The 16,885-nt window shown below is 38.5% G+C and overlaps 1 protein-coding gene across 2 annotated transcripts in view; it reads right to left on the bottom strand.

Moving 5' to 3' along the window:
* Positions 1–677: 677 nt before the first annotated feature.
* Positions 678–16,885, bottom strand: part of stat5b (signal transducer and activator of transcription 5b) — an 87,125-nt gene continuing 70,917 nt past the window's right edge. Inside the window, exons 18-19 of one of the 2 annotated variants that reach the window (XM_068224541.2) lie at positions 2,896–3,000; positions 678–2,793 (exon numbers count right to left, since the gene is read on the bottom strand). In XM_068224541.2, coding sequence (XP_068080642.1) covers positions 2,670–2,793; positions 2,896–3,000 — 229 coding nt within the window. In that variant the 3' untranslated portion in view covers positions 678–2,669. The remainder of the gene's footprint in view (positions 2,794–2,895; positions 3,001–16,885) is intronic. The other variant, NM_001003984.2, reaches the window with a different exon arrangement.

Below are 16,885 nucleotides of genomic sequence, written 5' to 3' on the forward strand. Positions count from 1 at the left end.
TGCACCACGGAGTATTTCTGCTGTTAGATAATGCCATCAGGTTTGATTTTAGCACACTTCTGAAGAGGGATGAGACAAGCGATTGTAAACTGATTGTCTAACTGAATTGTAATAATAATGTAAGCAAAGTGCCAGTTTTCATGAAAAAGGTGTACAAGTAAAGTTACAATGCTCACCCAGGATTTCCATTGCAGTTTAGTACAAAAATGGGAGGGATTACAGTGCTTCCCACAGGCAAAGACTATAGAATGCATAAGACATGTTACTCGCATCGTTTTGAATGGGGAAAAGTGTAACAGTCAATATGGCAAATAAAGCTCGCCTTCGAGTACAGAAGCCAATCATTGATTGCTATATGGCAAATAAAGCCCGCCTTCTAGTACAGGAGCCAATCCTCGATCGCAATTAACTGACGATACTCTGGGAGAGGGGGTCAAACAAGACGTGAGTTTCTGCAGATTTTGTGTAATTCGAACTTTAGACATGAAACTAAAGAAACAGTTGTTGTTTAAAATTATTGATGATTTCATAAATGAAATTCAATCATAAGCTTGGCTGGAATTTTTGGACAATTTGATGTTTCCTTATTCAAACAGAATGTACGAGCATACTCCCCAAAGGTGTTAAAAAATATCCGCCGAGTAAAATGACTTGTCTTAAAGACACTTTGCCACAGGTTTGAAATATACTTGCGATGGTAGCTAGATTAAAAAAACATTTAACCACATCACAAAAATAGTTAACTATATACGAAAAACAAAACCTAATTTAATTTTTAACAATAATTTTAATTGTTATGACATTGTTATACATTGTTATACACAGTTTCTTTTTAATGGAATAAAGTTAAAAAAGACGGTTGAAATAAAAAAAGAAATCCACATTTTTTCTTACTTTTATGCTTTTCTGGAGCCATGTGCACCCACTGACACATAGATTCTGCTCATCTCTCTCTTTCAAGCTTAAAACAATCTTAAATGCCAAATAATTTTAGACAAGTATATAAAATATACAGCAAATGAGAAACAAATGACAAAAAGGGGGAAAAAAACAATATCTCAAAAACTTATAATATTTACAAGATTGAAATGTGTAGATTATTTAAATAACCCTTTAACTGCCTGCTCTACCAAATGGTTGAGAAAGTTTTTTTTATTGAAGTATTAAAAAGGCACGTCTCTGTGGGTCTGCAGAGCACTTGAGGCTGTCTGTGGGAGTGTTGACAAGTCTCGCGCATGCAAAACGAAGACTTTCCACTACTTAATTGATCGCAGATGTTTGGTTATATTGGACGAATATACAAAAAAGGTGTAAAAGGATGATAATAATAGTAAAAAAAAAAAAAAAGAAGTGCCACTAAATATACTTGGGCAGTCGTTAATACACCTGGGTGGCCTGCCCAAGTAAAGCCTATGTGTGGGAAGCACTAGATTATCACTATAATTGTGTCACCTCTACTGCTGTGAATACCTTAAAATCTTTCCCATCCAGCTCACACTGAATCAGTTCCTTGACTACCAAGAAGTGGCAGCACTGTTCATGTCATTTCTGTATACTTTTGTCAGGAATCCAGATGAAGAGTAAATTACAGTAATCTATTCTAAAGCAGACAAAGACATGCACAAGCTTTTGCTGCATCTGCAAATTTATATAGCAGGTTTTGTGTCTCGTGTCACAATTCCAATGAGTCTGGAAGTGTGGTGATGAATGATACAGCTCACTTAAAACGTCACCTAAGGTTGTAGTTATAAAGTACTTGGTACTAGGTATGGAACATAGTGGCCCCCAAAATGAGCCATAACAAACCAAACTGCCATGCTGTGGAGAAGCACCTTAAGATTTTTTAAACATTTCTTTTAGCCAATGTTTTTTTATGTGATAGAAAAAAGAAAACAAAGTTCTAGTGGAGGGTGGGAAGGTCTATAAGCTGGGACTTGAACTCAGGATGCGCTATCGATAATGACAATTGTTTACACACTCCTACAAACACAGCTTAAATCAGATTCCAATAATAGAAAGGGAATACATACAATTTTAACAATACAGAATTCACATATGTGGATATTTTAAGAAAATGCTACATTATTTAAGGTTTGAAAATCAACAGGTTACTAACAAAAATGTGGATATAATTAGCCTTAGCCAGTTAGTAGTTAATTAATAAATCCGGTGCACTGGAGCATTTTTGTGTTGTGGCTTGATTCTGTTATGTTTGCTTGTTTTTATTTTCTGAACCACTGGGTCACCATAAAAATGCCACACTGCAGGTATAAAGAAATTGAACTAAAGGTGGACAAATTACACAGAGAGCTCAAATGTCTTTAAAGAGCTAACCGTCTGAATTGATTTAAAGATTTGATCATCATAAAATAGTTATAAGATGCCTATAACAAAAGCAGTAAAAGTTAATAATAGTAGCAAACCAACATTAGACTAGAAAAGCAGCCATTCATATCCAGCTAAATAGAAGTCCACATCATCAGTGTACATGACACTCTACTATGTTTTGCTGGTTAATAGGAAATTACACATCAAACTATTATGAAAAGCAAAGGCAGATAAACATCCACTGATCAGCTAAGACAAACATTTCACATTTCTTAAGATGAAATTATGGAATAGAACCATTGAGTTTGTGTAGTTGGGATGAGAGATCACAAGGTTAAAGGTCACGACTGTTGTCCACTCCACGTGGTTTCCATGGGTTGCCTGAGAAACTCCTCCACCTGTCGGGCCATGTCCATGGTCTCGTCCAGGTCAAATTCTCCCTCTGCGTCTATCATGGTGTCATTCCTTCAGATGTACACATACATCCACAGCAGTCATGCACTGATTTTGTTATATGACATAAATGGCATGGGGGAAAAACAATCAAGAACATTCAATCGAACTTACATTGCTGGATAGATAGTGAAGTTATGGTGTTGATTCACGGTGGGAGATGCTGCATGATCCATAAAAGAATTCCCAGGAGATGGTTCAGGATTGGGTGAGGAAAACCTGAAAAAAAATGCATGCAATAATATATATATATATATATATATATATATATATATATATATATATATATATATATATATATATATATATATATATATATATATATATATAATTTATGTAAATGAATATATTTTGGATGTAATTATTTATAAAGATAGACAGGCCTACAGAATTATTTTAGAGTATATGAACATGAATGGCAGCTGATGTTTTTGATCTAACAGCCACAAAACTACATGATAAATGCTGTGAGTTTGCGTCAGCATGATGATACATGAGCCACCTTTTTGAGCAATGTTGTGAGGTTATATTACAGGGAGAGATGCTGCTTGGCTCCTTTTATGAAACTGGCAGCAAACATTTTACATAAAAATTGGAAATGGCAGTTAGTTTAATTTATACGGGGTTGCCACAGCAGAATTAACCACCAATTATTCCAGCACTGTGTTTTACACAGTGGATACCCTTCCAGTCAGGGCCGGAGCAAGCTGAACTGCCGCTCTAGACAGAGGACGATCACACCTCAACCCCAATGTGAAAACGAAAGTGACCGGTTATGAAAATGAAGTGAGGTGTCGCGGACCTCTATTCTGCCGCCCTATACGCAGATATACCTGAGGACGCGTGGGTGCTGAGGGAGGTGTCGCACACATAACTGAGAACGCGGGTGGTAAGGGAGGTGTCGCAGATGCCGCCCTCTCTATACTGCCGCCCTAGGTGGCTGCCTAGGTCACCTCTATGGACGCGCCGGCCCTGCTTCCAAGTAGTGGGAAACACCCATACACACTTACATTCACACACACATTTATACACTACTGCCAATTTAGAGTGCTTTCACATCTGTAGTTTGCTTCGTTTGGTCCGGACCAAGGACAATAATTGATACATTGTTGCATGTTCTGCCGTCTTTGGGTCGTTTTCACACCACACTGCTGGCTTTGGTCTGAACCACTTGAAACGAACCAAAATGCAGTCATCTGACAAAATCCACATCTCTCATTGGCCAGATGTTGTTGAAGATATTTCCTAAACTGCTTACTGATTAGTTAGAATTCACGTGTGGGAAAATGCCAATGAACTCCCGCAAGTAAACAAAACCGGCAGACGCAAAATGTTGCTTTTACTCTGGAGGGACGACAGTGCTGACTGATTGTATGCCTGACTTAGACAGACTATAAATTTCAAGAATAAAGCGCGGCTGCGGCCGGAAAACAGTGTTTTAATGCATCACTCATCACTTCAGGAGGAGACATGAATTAATTTAGCTAAACTGTGACATGGTCATCTTGTGGAAATATTACCAACGATCCATCAGGTAATGTTTTCTCTCTCTCTCTCTCTCTCTCTCTCTCTCTCTCTCTCTCTCTCTCTCTCTGTGTGTGTGTTAGTAAAGCACTGTCAACAAATATTTTTCCTCCATATCTCATAATGCACAGCGCATCGGCCTACGGCAGCTGGATTAGTCCTGGATTTGGACCTGTTTTAGTACGAATCATATTCTCACCACAAACGAACTGCTCCAACTCTTCAAGCAGGTCTAGGTACGCTTATTTGGTCCGCTTTTGTTGCACACTCGAGTACGATTGCTGCATTCTCACCTGCCCAAACGAACCACACCAAAAGAGAAAACGAACTCTAGTGCGATACAATCGAACTAAATAAGGCAGGTGTGAAAGCACCCTTAGTTACCTATTATTTAACAGGTGCTTTTTATTTTTGTACATTTTTGAGGCTGTACTTCTTTACTTTTACTTAAGTACAAAAGTGTAGTCAGTACTTCTACTTTTACCAAAGTTGTTTTAAACATGAGTATCTGTACTTGGAAGGATGTGTGTTCTTTTGCCATTTCTGTATATTACACATTTTATACATGTACTAAATGCTTTGGCAATACAGCATAAAATGTCATGTCAATAAAGAAACTTGACCCTGAACTTGAGAGAAAAAGAGAGCAGCTTTTACCAATGGGTGAACATGTCTCATGAACAGCATAAAAATAAGAGAATAGTGGATTTATTTTTTTATTTGAACAGCTTTTTTCAGGAAAAAATAAGTTTCACCCGTTGAAAAGAAAAAGTGTACAACAGTGTCATAATAAATGAAAATATTGTTAAAAATCATATTATTTTTTGCTTGTTGCATGTAGTTAAATATTTGTGCTGTGGGTAAAAGGTGCTTTCAATTGGGCTACTATAGCAAGTATATTTCATACCTGTGGGAAGCACTGATTTGGATGTATATTCATTCATTTTCTTTTCAACTAAGCCCCTTTATTAATCAGGGGTTGCCAAAGCGGAATGAACCACCAACTTATCCAGCATATGTTTTACACAGCGGATGACCTTCCAGTTACAATCCGTCAGGGCCAGCCCAAACCAATTTGGCGCCCTAGGCAAGATTTTAGGTGGCGCCTTGTCACATCACAGTAAATTCCAAAGCTAGTGTACATTTAAGAAACTTATTAGCTTTGTCTTGGACATTTTTTAAATTAAACAAAGCAATTGTACATTCAAAATTCTTAGGAAGCAGTTTTTGCAACTGTGGGAATCAGCAGCACATCTGAGGACAGAAGAGGAATCCCAGTTGTAACATGCACGTCGAAAAAATACGCTGCGCGCATGCATTGTGAAAACGGATATTTTAACTAAACATGCTATGATGCAGAAAGGAGGGATAGGGATGAAAAGTCAGGGAGGTAGGATTAGGCCTAAAATCATTATGAGTCGGTTCTAAAAGACAAGAGACAATTCTCATTCATTCACTCATTTTCTTTTCGGCTTAGCCTCTTTATTTAATCAGGGGTCACCACAGCGGAATGAACCGTCAACTATTCCAGCATATGTTTTACACAGTGGATGCCCTTTCAGCTGCAACCCAGTACTGTGAAACATCCATACACATTCACATTCATACACTACAGCAAATTTAGATTATTCAATTCCCCTATAGCGCATGTCTTTGGACTTGCGGGGGAAACCGGAACACCCAGAGGAAACCCACGCCAACAAGGGGAGAACATGCAAACTCCACACAGAAATGCAAAATTAATTAAATTAATATGCTATTCCTGCAAAGAACTTTAAATGATCCTAGCATATCACTCCAGTTTTGTCTTTGTGTTACAGTTACATTTAGGACAAATTTCTGCTACTTGTTTAGAATATAAATTTTATAATATTAATAATAATAATACCAACAATTATAATAATACTTTTTTATTTAAAATAAATAAAAATATTTTTATATATTTGCTTATAACAAATATTATAAATACATGGGAGATGGGGGGCTTTTGAGAAGAGGCCATGGTTCAGGTCCAATGCAAAAAAAAGTCATGACATCAGAATACAACTATATGCATAATTCTGAATATTTTTAAAATGAAATTATGAGATGATTATGCTATACACATATTCTTGCACTCTGTCATTGACTACATATAAATAGACCATTTTCAAATAAAAAATTTGTCATTATCAGATTCTCTCTTGCATATTCAACATGTAGGGGAGATATACTGCCACTCACAATCAGTAAATGTTTAATTCTAACACAGAAGACTCACACTGTGGACAAAAACATAGTCAATCTCTCCAATGTTCATCAAAATATTACCTGAACATTAATTTTTACACAAACCTCATTCTATCGTCAAAAAGATTATAATATTGCTTGAATTTGTTGCCTTACTAGTCCAGTCATTATCCATTCTGAATGTTGACTGGATTTAAAAATCTCTCTTCATTAAAACCATATTTGTGCTTATATTGACTTTATATAATATGCAACTCCAAGCAACATTATTAAAACATTTTTGCTATTCCATTATTTAATTACACTTTTTCACACTCTACACTCTCCAAACACTACCCCCCAAAATCAGAAGCTTATCTGGGAACAATTTCTCATACCTGACATGTCCGTCAGTCAGCAGGCATGCTGTGGGCTAAACTGATTTAGAGGTTGCGACGATCGACGCAAAGCTTTAATGGAAACAAAGTAAATGCAGCTATTTTTATAATAATTTAACGTGCTTTCAAGCCAAAATAAAGCGAAAGCACAATTTTCTTGAACAGCTCGTGCAATCATCTTACGAGAACGGGTCTCTATTGATGGTTCTTTCACTTTTCATATAAAAATTAAACATACAGGGTAGAATATGGGAAAATACTTAATGATGATTGCGGGCAAAAACAGGAGATTTGACAGCAATGCTTCAAGATAATTATTATTGCCGTCATCAATCCTCGTTCGGACACAGCAAAATAATCATCTTTTTTTTTTCCGTTTTTTTTTCCTCCACTTTTCTTTCTTTTTTGCCTCCCCTGCGCACCAGACAGTTTGAAACGTTTTGACATGCCAAGCTTGACCCATCAAAAAACTTTCAGGGCAGGGGGGTCTTAGGCGATATTATTATTAGTAGTAGAAGGCTTTGCACTATACAGCTAAAATAATGTGGGCTTATTCCTTTCTGAAGTAATACCATAGTTTTAAAAATAGTGGAAGTAACTATTTTTCATCCCTTATTTCTGGCGCCCCCCTGGATCTACTGCGCCCTTAAGCAGGTCGCACACCAGAAGCGCCGCTTGGCACCGCGACACGGCGCGTACATGACAGTTTAAAGTATCACACACCAGACGCACACATTCGAATGATATTTAACATGAAACTAATCAGATGGCGCTCTGTGGCACGGCTGAAAAATGAACTGCGTCCTGAGCCGTCGCCAGGCGCCGCCGACAGCCACCGACTTGCGGCGCCGGTGTGTGTATCCTGATAGAAACCTATGTTTAGAATTCTAAAATACATGGTGCTGCATGGCGCTGCGCTGCGACCTAGGCTTTATTTGCCTATGCTGCCTATGCCACGGGCTGGCCCTGCAACCCATCACTGGGAAACACCCATACACACTCATTCACACACATACACTATGAACAACTTAGCTTACCTACTTGGGCAAACCATAGCACCCATGCGAACATGGGGAGAACATGCTAAATCCCCACAGAAATGCCAACTGACCCAGCCGACCTTCTTACTGTGGGGCGACAGCGCTACCTACTGCGCCACCATGCTGCCCGGATTGGATGCATACTTGACTTTAAAATTATACTACAACATGACTTATATACAATATGACAACCCATAGTTTTAGGCTTTCATTTTCACTTAACAAAAGTTTTATTCACATAAAAAAGTAGAACTATAATGACAGAAATGACACATGATAGAAATATGGTAAATCTAGTATGTTTTTTTTTACAATGCGGGATTTTTGTTAAAATAATTATTTCAGGGCTCGAAATTAATCTTTTTGCATGGCAGCACCGGTGCTCCTAACTTTAAAAATTTAGGCGCATCAGCCAAAATTTAGTCGCACCCACCAATTATGAGCACCGTTACTACAAGTTTTAAACAAACATATTTATTAGGCTGGCTTGTCAAAGCCAGACTACTGTTATCCTTTCTAAACTTATTAGGCTGGCTTGTGTAGCAAGCCAGACTACTGAAATCCTATTTAAACTTATTATTATATTTTCTTCTTCTGAGACTAAAAATCAAAACTCATCTCCTCCTAGAGCTTTCAAGCTATGACCATCAAACTCGGGTCAGACTTCCGAACTATTCTGACTCGGGTTGCTATGTCTCCTCAGACTGATCCGACTTTCGGTTTTCCGAAAAACGTCCCGGGACCGTCGGAAAAATCCCATAGACGTAACATTGGATCAAACTTTGTGACCTCATAACTCCGCATCAGAATGTCACACAGACTTCTAACTGGGCTCATTTAACTCAGACTATCAAACTGCCAATGACTGATCACCTTTAAACTTTCTGGCCACGCCCTAACAACCACTTTTGGACCCTAGAAACCGTCCCATAGACTTCCATTGCAAAAGACTCTCATTGACTTTACATGGGATCAAACTTTGTGAGCTCATAACTCTGCATCAGACTGTCCTACAGACTAATGGCTGAGCTCATTTAACTCAGTCTAGCCAGCAGCCAATCACTGATGGCCTTTTAACTTTCTAGCCACGCCCTAACAACCAGATACTGCACCCTAGCAACAGTCCCATAGACTGCCATTAAAGAGGTTCAGACTGATATTGTCATGCTGCATTATGATAGAGACATGGGGGTTGTTTTTAACTGTTCATACTGGCAAGAAGCTTTGATACATCATCAGTCTAAGCTGTCAATCAACTCCATAGCAACAAAACAGACTAACCTAGCAACGATATAACACTAGCTATATCTCAGCATCAAAACATCGTAAAGAAGCGGGGGTTGGCTTGTTTGACTCATGCTCGCACTCTATCTATCTATCTATCTATCTATCTATCTACATCTATCTATCTATCTATCTATCTATCTATCTATCTATCTATCTATCTATCTATCTATCTATCTATCTATCTATCTACCTCTATCTATCTATCTATCTATCTATCTATCTATCTATCTATCTATCTATCTATCTACCTCTATCTATCTGTCTATCTATCTATCTATCTATCTATCTATCTATCTATCTATCTATCTATCTATCTATCTATCTATCTATCTACCTCTATCTATCTATCTATCTATCTATCTATCTATCTATCTATCTATCTACCTCTATCTATCTGTCTATCTATCCATCCATCTATCTATCTATCTATCTATCTATCTATCTATCTATCTATCTATCTATCTATCTATCTATCTATCTATCTATCTATCTACCTCTATCTATCTATCTATCTATCTATCTATCTATCTATCTATCTACCTCTATCTATCTGTCTATCTATCCATCCATCTATCCATCATGCTAACAATTTGCTAATTCACACTAGAATCATGCTAGTCACATGCTAATTCATGCCAAAATCATGCTAGTCACATGCTAATTTATACTAGAATCATGCTAACAACATGCTAATTCATGCTAGAATCATGCTAACAACATGCTAATTCATGCTAGAATCATGCTAGTAACATGCTAATTCATGTTAGAATCATGCTAACAACATGCTAATTCATGCTAGTAACATGCCAATTCATGCTAAAATCATGCTAACAACATGCTAATTCATGCTAGAATCATGCTAGTAACATGCTAATTCATGCTAGAATCATGCTAGTAACATGCTAATTCATGCTAGAATCGTGCTAGTAACATGCTAATTCAAGCTAGAATCGTGCTAACAACATGCTAATTCATGCTAGAATCGTGCTAGTAACATGCTAATTCAAGCTAGAATCGTGCTAACAACATGCTAATTCATGCTAGAATCATGCTAGTTACATGCTAATTTATGCTAGAATCATGCTAGTAACATGCTAATTCATGCTAGAATCATGCTAGTAACATGCTAATTCATGCTAGAATCATGCTAGTAACATGCTAATTCATGCTAGAATCGTGCTAGTAACATGCTAATTCAAGCTAGAATCGTGCTAACAACATGCTAATTCATGCTAGAATCATGCTAACAACATGCTAATTCATGCTAGAATCGTGCTATTAACATGCTAATTTATGCTAGAATCGTGCTAGTAACATGCTAATTCATGCTAGAATCGTGCTAACAACATGCTAATTCATGCTAGAAACATGCTAGTAACACGCTAATTCATGCTAGAATCATGCTAACAACATGCTAATTTATGCTAGAATCATGCTAACAACATGCTAATTCATGCTAGAATCTTGCTAACAACATGCTAATTCATGCTAGAATCCTGCTAGTAACATGCTAATTCATGCTAGAATCGTGCTAACAACATGCTAATTCCTGCTAGAATTGTGCTAACAACATGCTAATTCATGCCAGAAACATGCTAATTCATGCTAGAATCATGCTAACAACATGCTAATTCATGCTAGAATCATGCTAGTAACATGCTAATTCATGTTAGAATCATGCTAACAACATGCTAATTCATGCTAGAATCATGCTAGTAACATGCCAATTCATGCTAAAATCATGCTAACAACATGCTAATTTATGCTAGAATCATGCTAGTAACATGCTAATTCATGCTAGAATCATGCTAGTAATATGCTAATTTATGCGAGAATCATGCTAGTAACATGCTAATTCATGCTAGTAACATGCTAATTCATGTTAAAATCATGCTAGGTACATGCTAATTCATGCTAGAATCATGCTAGTAACATGCTAATTCATGCTAGAATCGTGCTAACAACATGCTAATTCATGCTAGAATCATGCTAACAACATGCTAATTCATGCTAGAATCATGCTAGTAACATGCTAATTCATGCTAAAATCATGCTAACAACATGCTAATTCATGCTAAAATCATGCTAGTAACATGCTAATTCATGCTAGAATCATGCTAACAACATGCTATTTCACGTTAAAATCATGCTAATAACATGCTAATCTATCTATCTATCTTTCTATCTATCTATCTATCTATCTATCTATCTATCTATCTATCTATCTATCTATCTATCTTTTCATACTTTTTAAAACTGTTTAAACTAAATAAACTATTACCGTCAGGCTTTCACAAGCCAGCCTCAAAGTTTGTTCTCAAACTTTAAGAATCTAGTTAGGCTGGCTTGTCAAAGCCAACCTACTGTTATCCTATTTAAACTTATTATTATTAGGCTGGCTTGTCAAAGCCAGACTACTGTTCTACTATTTAAACTTATTATTATTATTAATTTTATTATTATTCTTCTTCTGAGACTAAAATTCAAACTCTATCTACTCCTTGAACTTTCAAGCTATTACCACCAAACTCACACCAGACCTCCAAACTGGTCTGACTCGGTATGCCATATCTCCTCAGACTGATCCAACTTTCGGTTTTCCGAAAAACGTCCCGGGACTGTCGGAAAAATCCCATAGACTTAACATTGGACCAAACTTTGTGACCTCGTAACTCTGCGTCAGACTGTCGCACAGAACTCTAACTGAGCTCATTTAACTCAGACTATCAAACTGTCAATGACTGATCACCTTTAAACTTTCTAGCCACGCCCTAGCAACCACTTTTGGACCCTAGTAACTGTCCCATAGACTTCAATTCAAAAGACTCTCATTGACTTAACATGGGATCAAACTTTGTGAGTTCATAACTCTGAATCAGACTGTCCTACAGACTAATGGCTGAGCTCATTTAACTCAGACTACCAAACTGCCAATAACTGATGAGCTTTTACCTTTCTAGCCACACCCCTAACTACCACATACTGCACCCTAGCAACTGTCCCGTAGACTTCCATTCAAAAAACTCTTATTGACTTAACATGGGATCAAACTTTGTGAGCTCATAACTCTGCATCAGACTGTCCTACAGACTAATGGCTGAGCTCATTTAACTCCAACTACCAATCTGCCAATAACTGATGAGCTTTTAACTTTCTAGCCACACCCCTAACTATCACATACTGCACCCTAGCAACTGTCCCGTAGACTTCCATTACAAAAGACTCATTGACTTAACATGGGATCAAACTTTGTGAGCTCATAACTCTGCATCAGACTGTCCTACAGACTAATGGCTGAGCTCATTTAACTCAGACTACCAAACTACCAATAACTGATGAGCTTTTAACTTTCTAGCCACACCCCTAACTACCACATACTGCACCCTAGCAACTGTCCTATAGACTGTAATTAGCTGTGCTATCAAATGCTTATAATTCTAACATGCTAATGACATGCCAATCATGCTAGCAACATGCTACTCATATGCTAATCATGCTAATGACATGCTAACTCATACTGGAAACATGCTAATGACATGCTAATTTGTACTAGAATCATGCTAGTAACATGCTAATTCATACTAGACTGACGTTAATAACTGGCCTACATGCATATCTTTGCATAGCAGTGTCCTATTGACTTGCGAGATGGCTCATCTGACTCAGACAACCAATGAGCATCTCAATATGATAATGAAGCTCACAAGCCACGCCCCCAAATTGATTCCATAGACTTCCATTAAAATAGGCCAAGATGCATATCTTTGCATAGCAGTGTCATAGAGACATGGGGGTTGGTTCATTTGACTTAGACAGCAAACCACAATCAAGTGCACTCTGTAACCTCGCCCATAGCAACAAAACAGAGTACCCTAGCAACCATTCATCAACAGCTATATCTCAGCATCAGAACATCGTAGAGACTTGGAGATTGGCTCGTTTGACTCATGCTAGCAAACGGAACTTCCTAAATGCTACACATGCTAGCAGTGATTAGCTACATGCTAATATTGACTAGCCAAGTACTGTAACTTGCTAGAAATGCTTACTAAGTATAAATGTTTTATCAGGCATGTATGTGAGGCTTGCCTAGTAACCAACCAGGGTACCCTAGCAACTGCCTAGCAACCATCCAAATTACCCTAGCAATCGCCTAGCAACCACCTAGCAACGGCCTAGTAATGCCTTAATAAGGGCCTAGTGACCACTCAGGACACCCTAGCAACCGCCTAGCAACGCCTTAGCAACCACTCAGAATACCTTAGCAACCACCTAGCAACACCTTAGCAACCACCAAGCAACCACTTGGGACACCTTAGCAACCGCCTAGCAACACCTTAGCAACCACCTAGCAACCAGTCAGAACACCCTAGCAACCGCCTAGCAACGCCTTAGCAACCACCAAGCAACCACTCAGGACACCCTAGCAACCACCTAGCAACACCTTAGCAACCACCTAGCAACCACTCAGGACACCCTAGCAACCGCCTAGCAACGCCTTAGCAACCACTCAGAATACCTTAGCAACCACCTAGCAACACCTTAGCAACCACCAAGCAACCACTTGGGACACCTTAGCAACCGCCTAGCAACACCTTAGCAACCACCTAGCAACCAGTCAGAACACCCTAGCAACCGCCTAGCAACGCCTTAGCAACCACCAAGCAACCACTCAGGACACCCTAGCAACCACCTAGCAACACCTTAGCAACCACCTAGCAACCACTCAGGACACCCTAGCAACCGCCTAGCAACGCCTTAGCAACCACTCAGAATACCCTAGCAACCACCTAGCAACACCTTAGCAACCGCTTAACAACCACTTAGGACTCCTTAGCAACCACCTAGCAACACCTTAGCAACCACCTAGCAACCACTCAGAACACCCTAGCAACCACCTAGCAACACCTTAGCAACAACCTAGCAACCACTTAGAACACCCTAGCAACCGCCTAGCAACACCTTAGCAACCACTCAGAACACCCTAGCAACCACCTAGCAACATCTTAGCAACCACTCAGAACACCCTAGCAACCGCCTAGCAATGCCTTAGCAACCACCTAGCAACCACTCAGAACACCATAGCAACCACCTAGCAACAGCCTAGCAACCGCCTAGCAACATCTTAGCAACCACCTAGCAACCACTCAGGACACCCTAGCAACTGCCTAGCAACGACTTAGCAACCACTCAGAATACCCTAGCAACCACCTAAGCATGCTATGTGACATGCTAATTCATACTAGAATCATGCTAGTAACATGCTAATTCATACTAGAATCATGCTAATAACATGCTAATTCATACTAGAATCATGCTAGTAACATGCTAATGCATGCCAGAATCATGCTAATAACATGCTAATTCACGCTAGAATCATGCTAGTAACATGCTAATTCATACTATAATCATGCTAATAACATGCTAATTCATGCTAGAATCATTCGAGTAACATGCTAATTCATGCTAGAATCATTCTAGTAACATGCTAATTCATACTAGAATCATGCTAATTCATGCTAAAATCATGCTAATAACCTGCTAATTCATACTAGAATCATGCTAGCAGTATGTTAATTCATACTAGAATCATGCTAGTGACATGCTAATTTATTCTAGAATCATGCTAGTAACATGCTAATTCATGCTAGAAGCATGCTAATAACATGCTAATTTATACTAGAATCATGCTAATAAAATGCTAATTTATACTACACTCATGCTAATAACATGCTAATACATGCTAGAATCATGCTAATGCATGCTAGAATCATGCTAATAACATGCTACTTATACTTTTTCAAACTTTGAAAAAACTTTTTCAAACATGCTAATTTATACTAGAATCATGCTAATAAAATGCTAATTTGTACTACACTCATGCTAATAACATGCTAATCCATGCTAATCCATGCTAGAAACATGCTAATGCATGCTAGAATCATGCTAATAACATGCTACTTATACTTTTTCAAACTGTTTTTAAACTAAACAAACTATTACCAACAGGCTTTGTCAAGCCAGCCTCAAAGTTTGTCTCGACGAACTTTACTGTCTAGTTTTTATTTATTCTTCTTCTGAGACTAAAATTCAAAATCTATCTGCTCCTTGAACTTTCAAACTATTACCACCAAACTCACACCAGACCTCCAAACTGGTCTGACTCTTTATGCTATATCTTTTCCGACTGATCCGACTTTCGGTTTTCCGAAAAACGTCCCGGGACTGTCGGAAAAATCCCATAGACTTAACATTGGATCAAACTTTGTGCCCTTATAACTCTGCGTCAGACTGTTGCACAGACTTCTAACTGGGCTCATTTAACTCAGACTATCAAACTGCCAATGACTGATCACCTTTAAACTTTCTAGCCACGCCCTAGCAACCACTTTTGGACCCTAGTAACTGTCCCATAGACTTCCATTCAATAGACTCTCATTGACTTAACATGGGATCAAACTTTGTGAGCTCATAACTATGAATCAGACTATCCTACAGACTAATGGCTGAGCTCATTTAACTCCGAATACCAAACTGCCAATAACTGATGAGCTTTTAACTTTCTAGCCACACCCCAAACTACCACATACTGCACCCTAGCAACTGTCCCATAGACTTCCATTACAAAGACTCTCATTGACTTAACATGGGATCAAACTTTGTGAGCTCATAACTCTGAATCAGACTGTCCTACAGACTTATGGCTGAGCTCATTTAACTCCGACTACCAATCTGCCAATAACTGATGAGGTTTTAACTTTCTAGCCACACCCCTAACTACCACATACTGCACCCTAGCAACTGTCCTATAGACTTTAATTAGCTGTGCTATCAAATGCTTATAATTCTAACATACTAATGACATGCCAATCATGCTAGCAACATGCTACTCATATGCTAATCATGCTAATGACATGCTAACTCATACTGGAAACATGCTAATGACATGCTAATTTGTACAAGAATCATGCTAGTAACATGCTAATTCATACTAGACTCATGTTAATAACTGGCCTACATGCATATCTTTGCTTAGCAGTGTCCTATTGACTTGGGGGATGGCTCATCTGACTCAGACAACCAATGAACATCTCAATATGATAATGAAGCTCACAAGCCACGCCCCCAAATTGATTCCATAGACTTCCATTAAAATAGGCCAAGATGCATATCTTTGCATAGCAGTGTCATAGAGACATGGGGGTTGGTTTATTTGACTTAGACAGCCAACCACATTCAAGTGCACTCTGTAACCTCGCCCATAGCAACAAAACAGAGTACCCTAGCAACCATTCATCAACAGCTATATCTCAGCATCAGAACATCGTAGAGACTTGGAGATTGGCTCGTTTGACTCATGCTAGCAAACGGAACTTCCTAAATGCTACACATGCTAGCAGTGATTAGCTACATGCTAATATTGACTAGCCAAGTACTGTAACTTGCTAGAAATGCTTACTAAGTATAAATGTTTTATCAAGCATGTATGTGAGGCTTGCCTAGTAACCAACCAGGGTACCCTAGCAACTGCCTAGCAACCACCCAAATTACCCTAGCAACCACCTAGCAACCACCTAGTAACGGCCTAGTAATGCCTTAGTAAGGGCCTAGCGACCACTCAGGACACCCTAGCAACCGCCTAGCAAC

This window comes from Danio rerio, chromosome 12, assembly GCF_049306965.1.
Source record: "Danio rerio strain Tuebingen ecotype United States chromosome 12, GRCz12tu, whole genome shotgun sequence".
Lineage (NCBI taxonomy): Eukaryota > Metazoa > Chordata > Actinopteri > Cypriniformes > Danionidae > Danio > Danio rerio.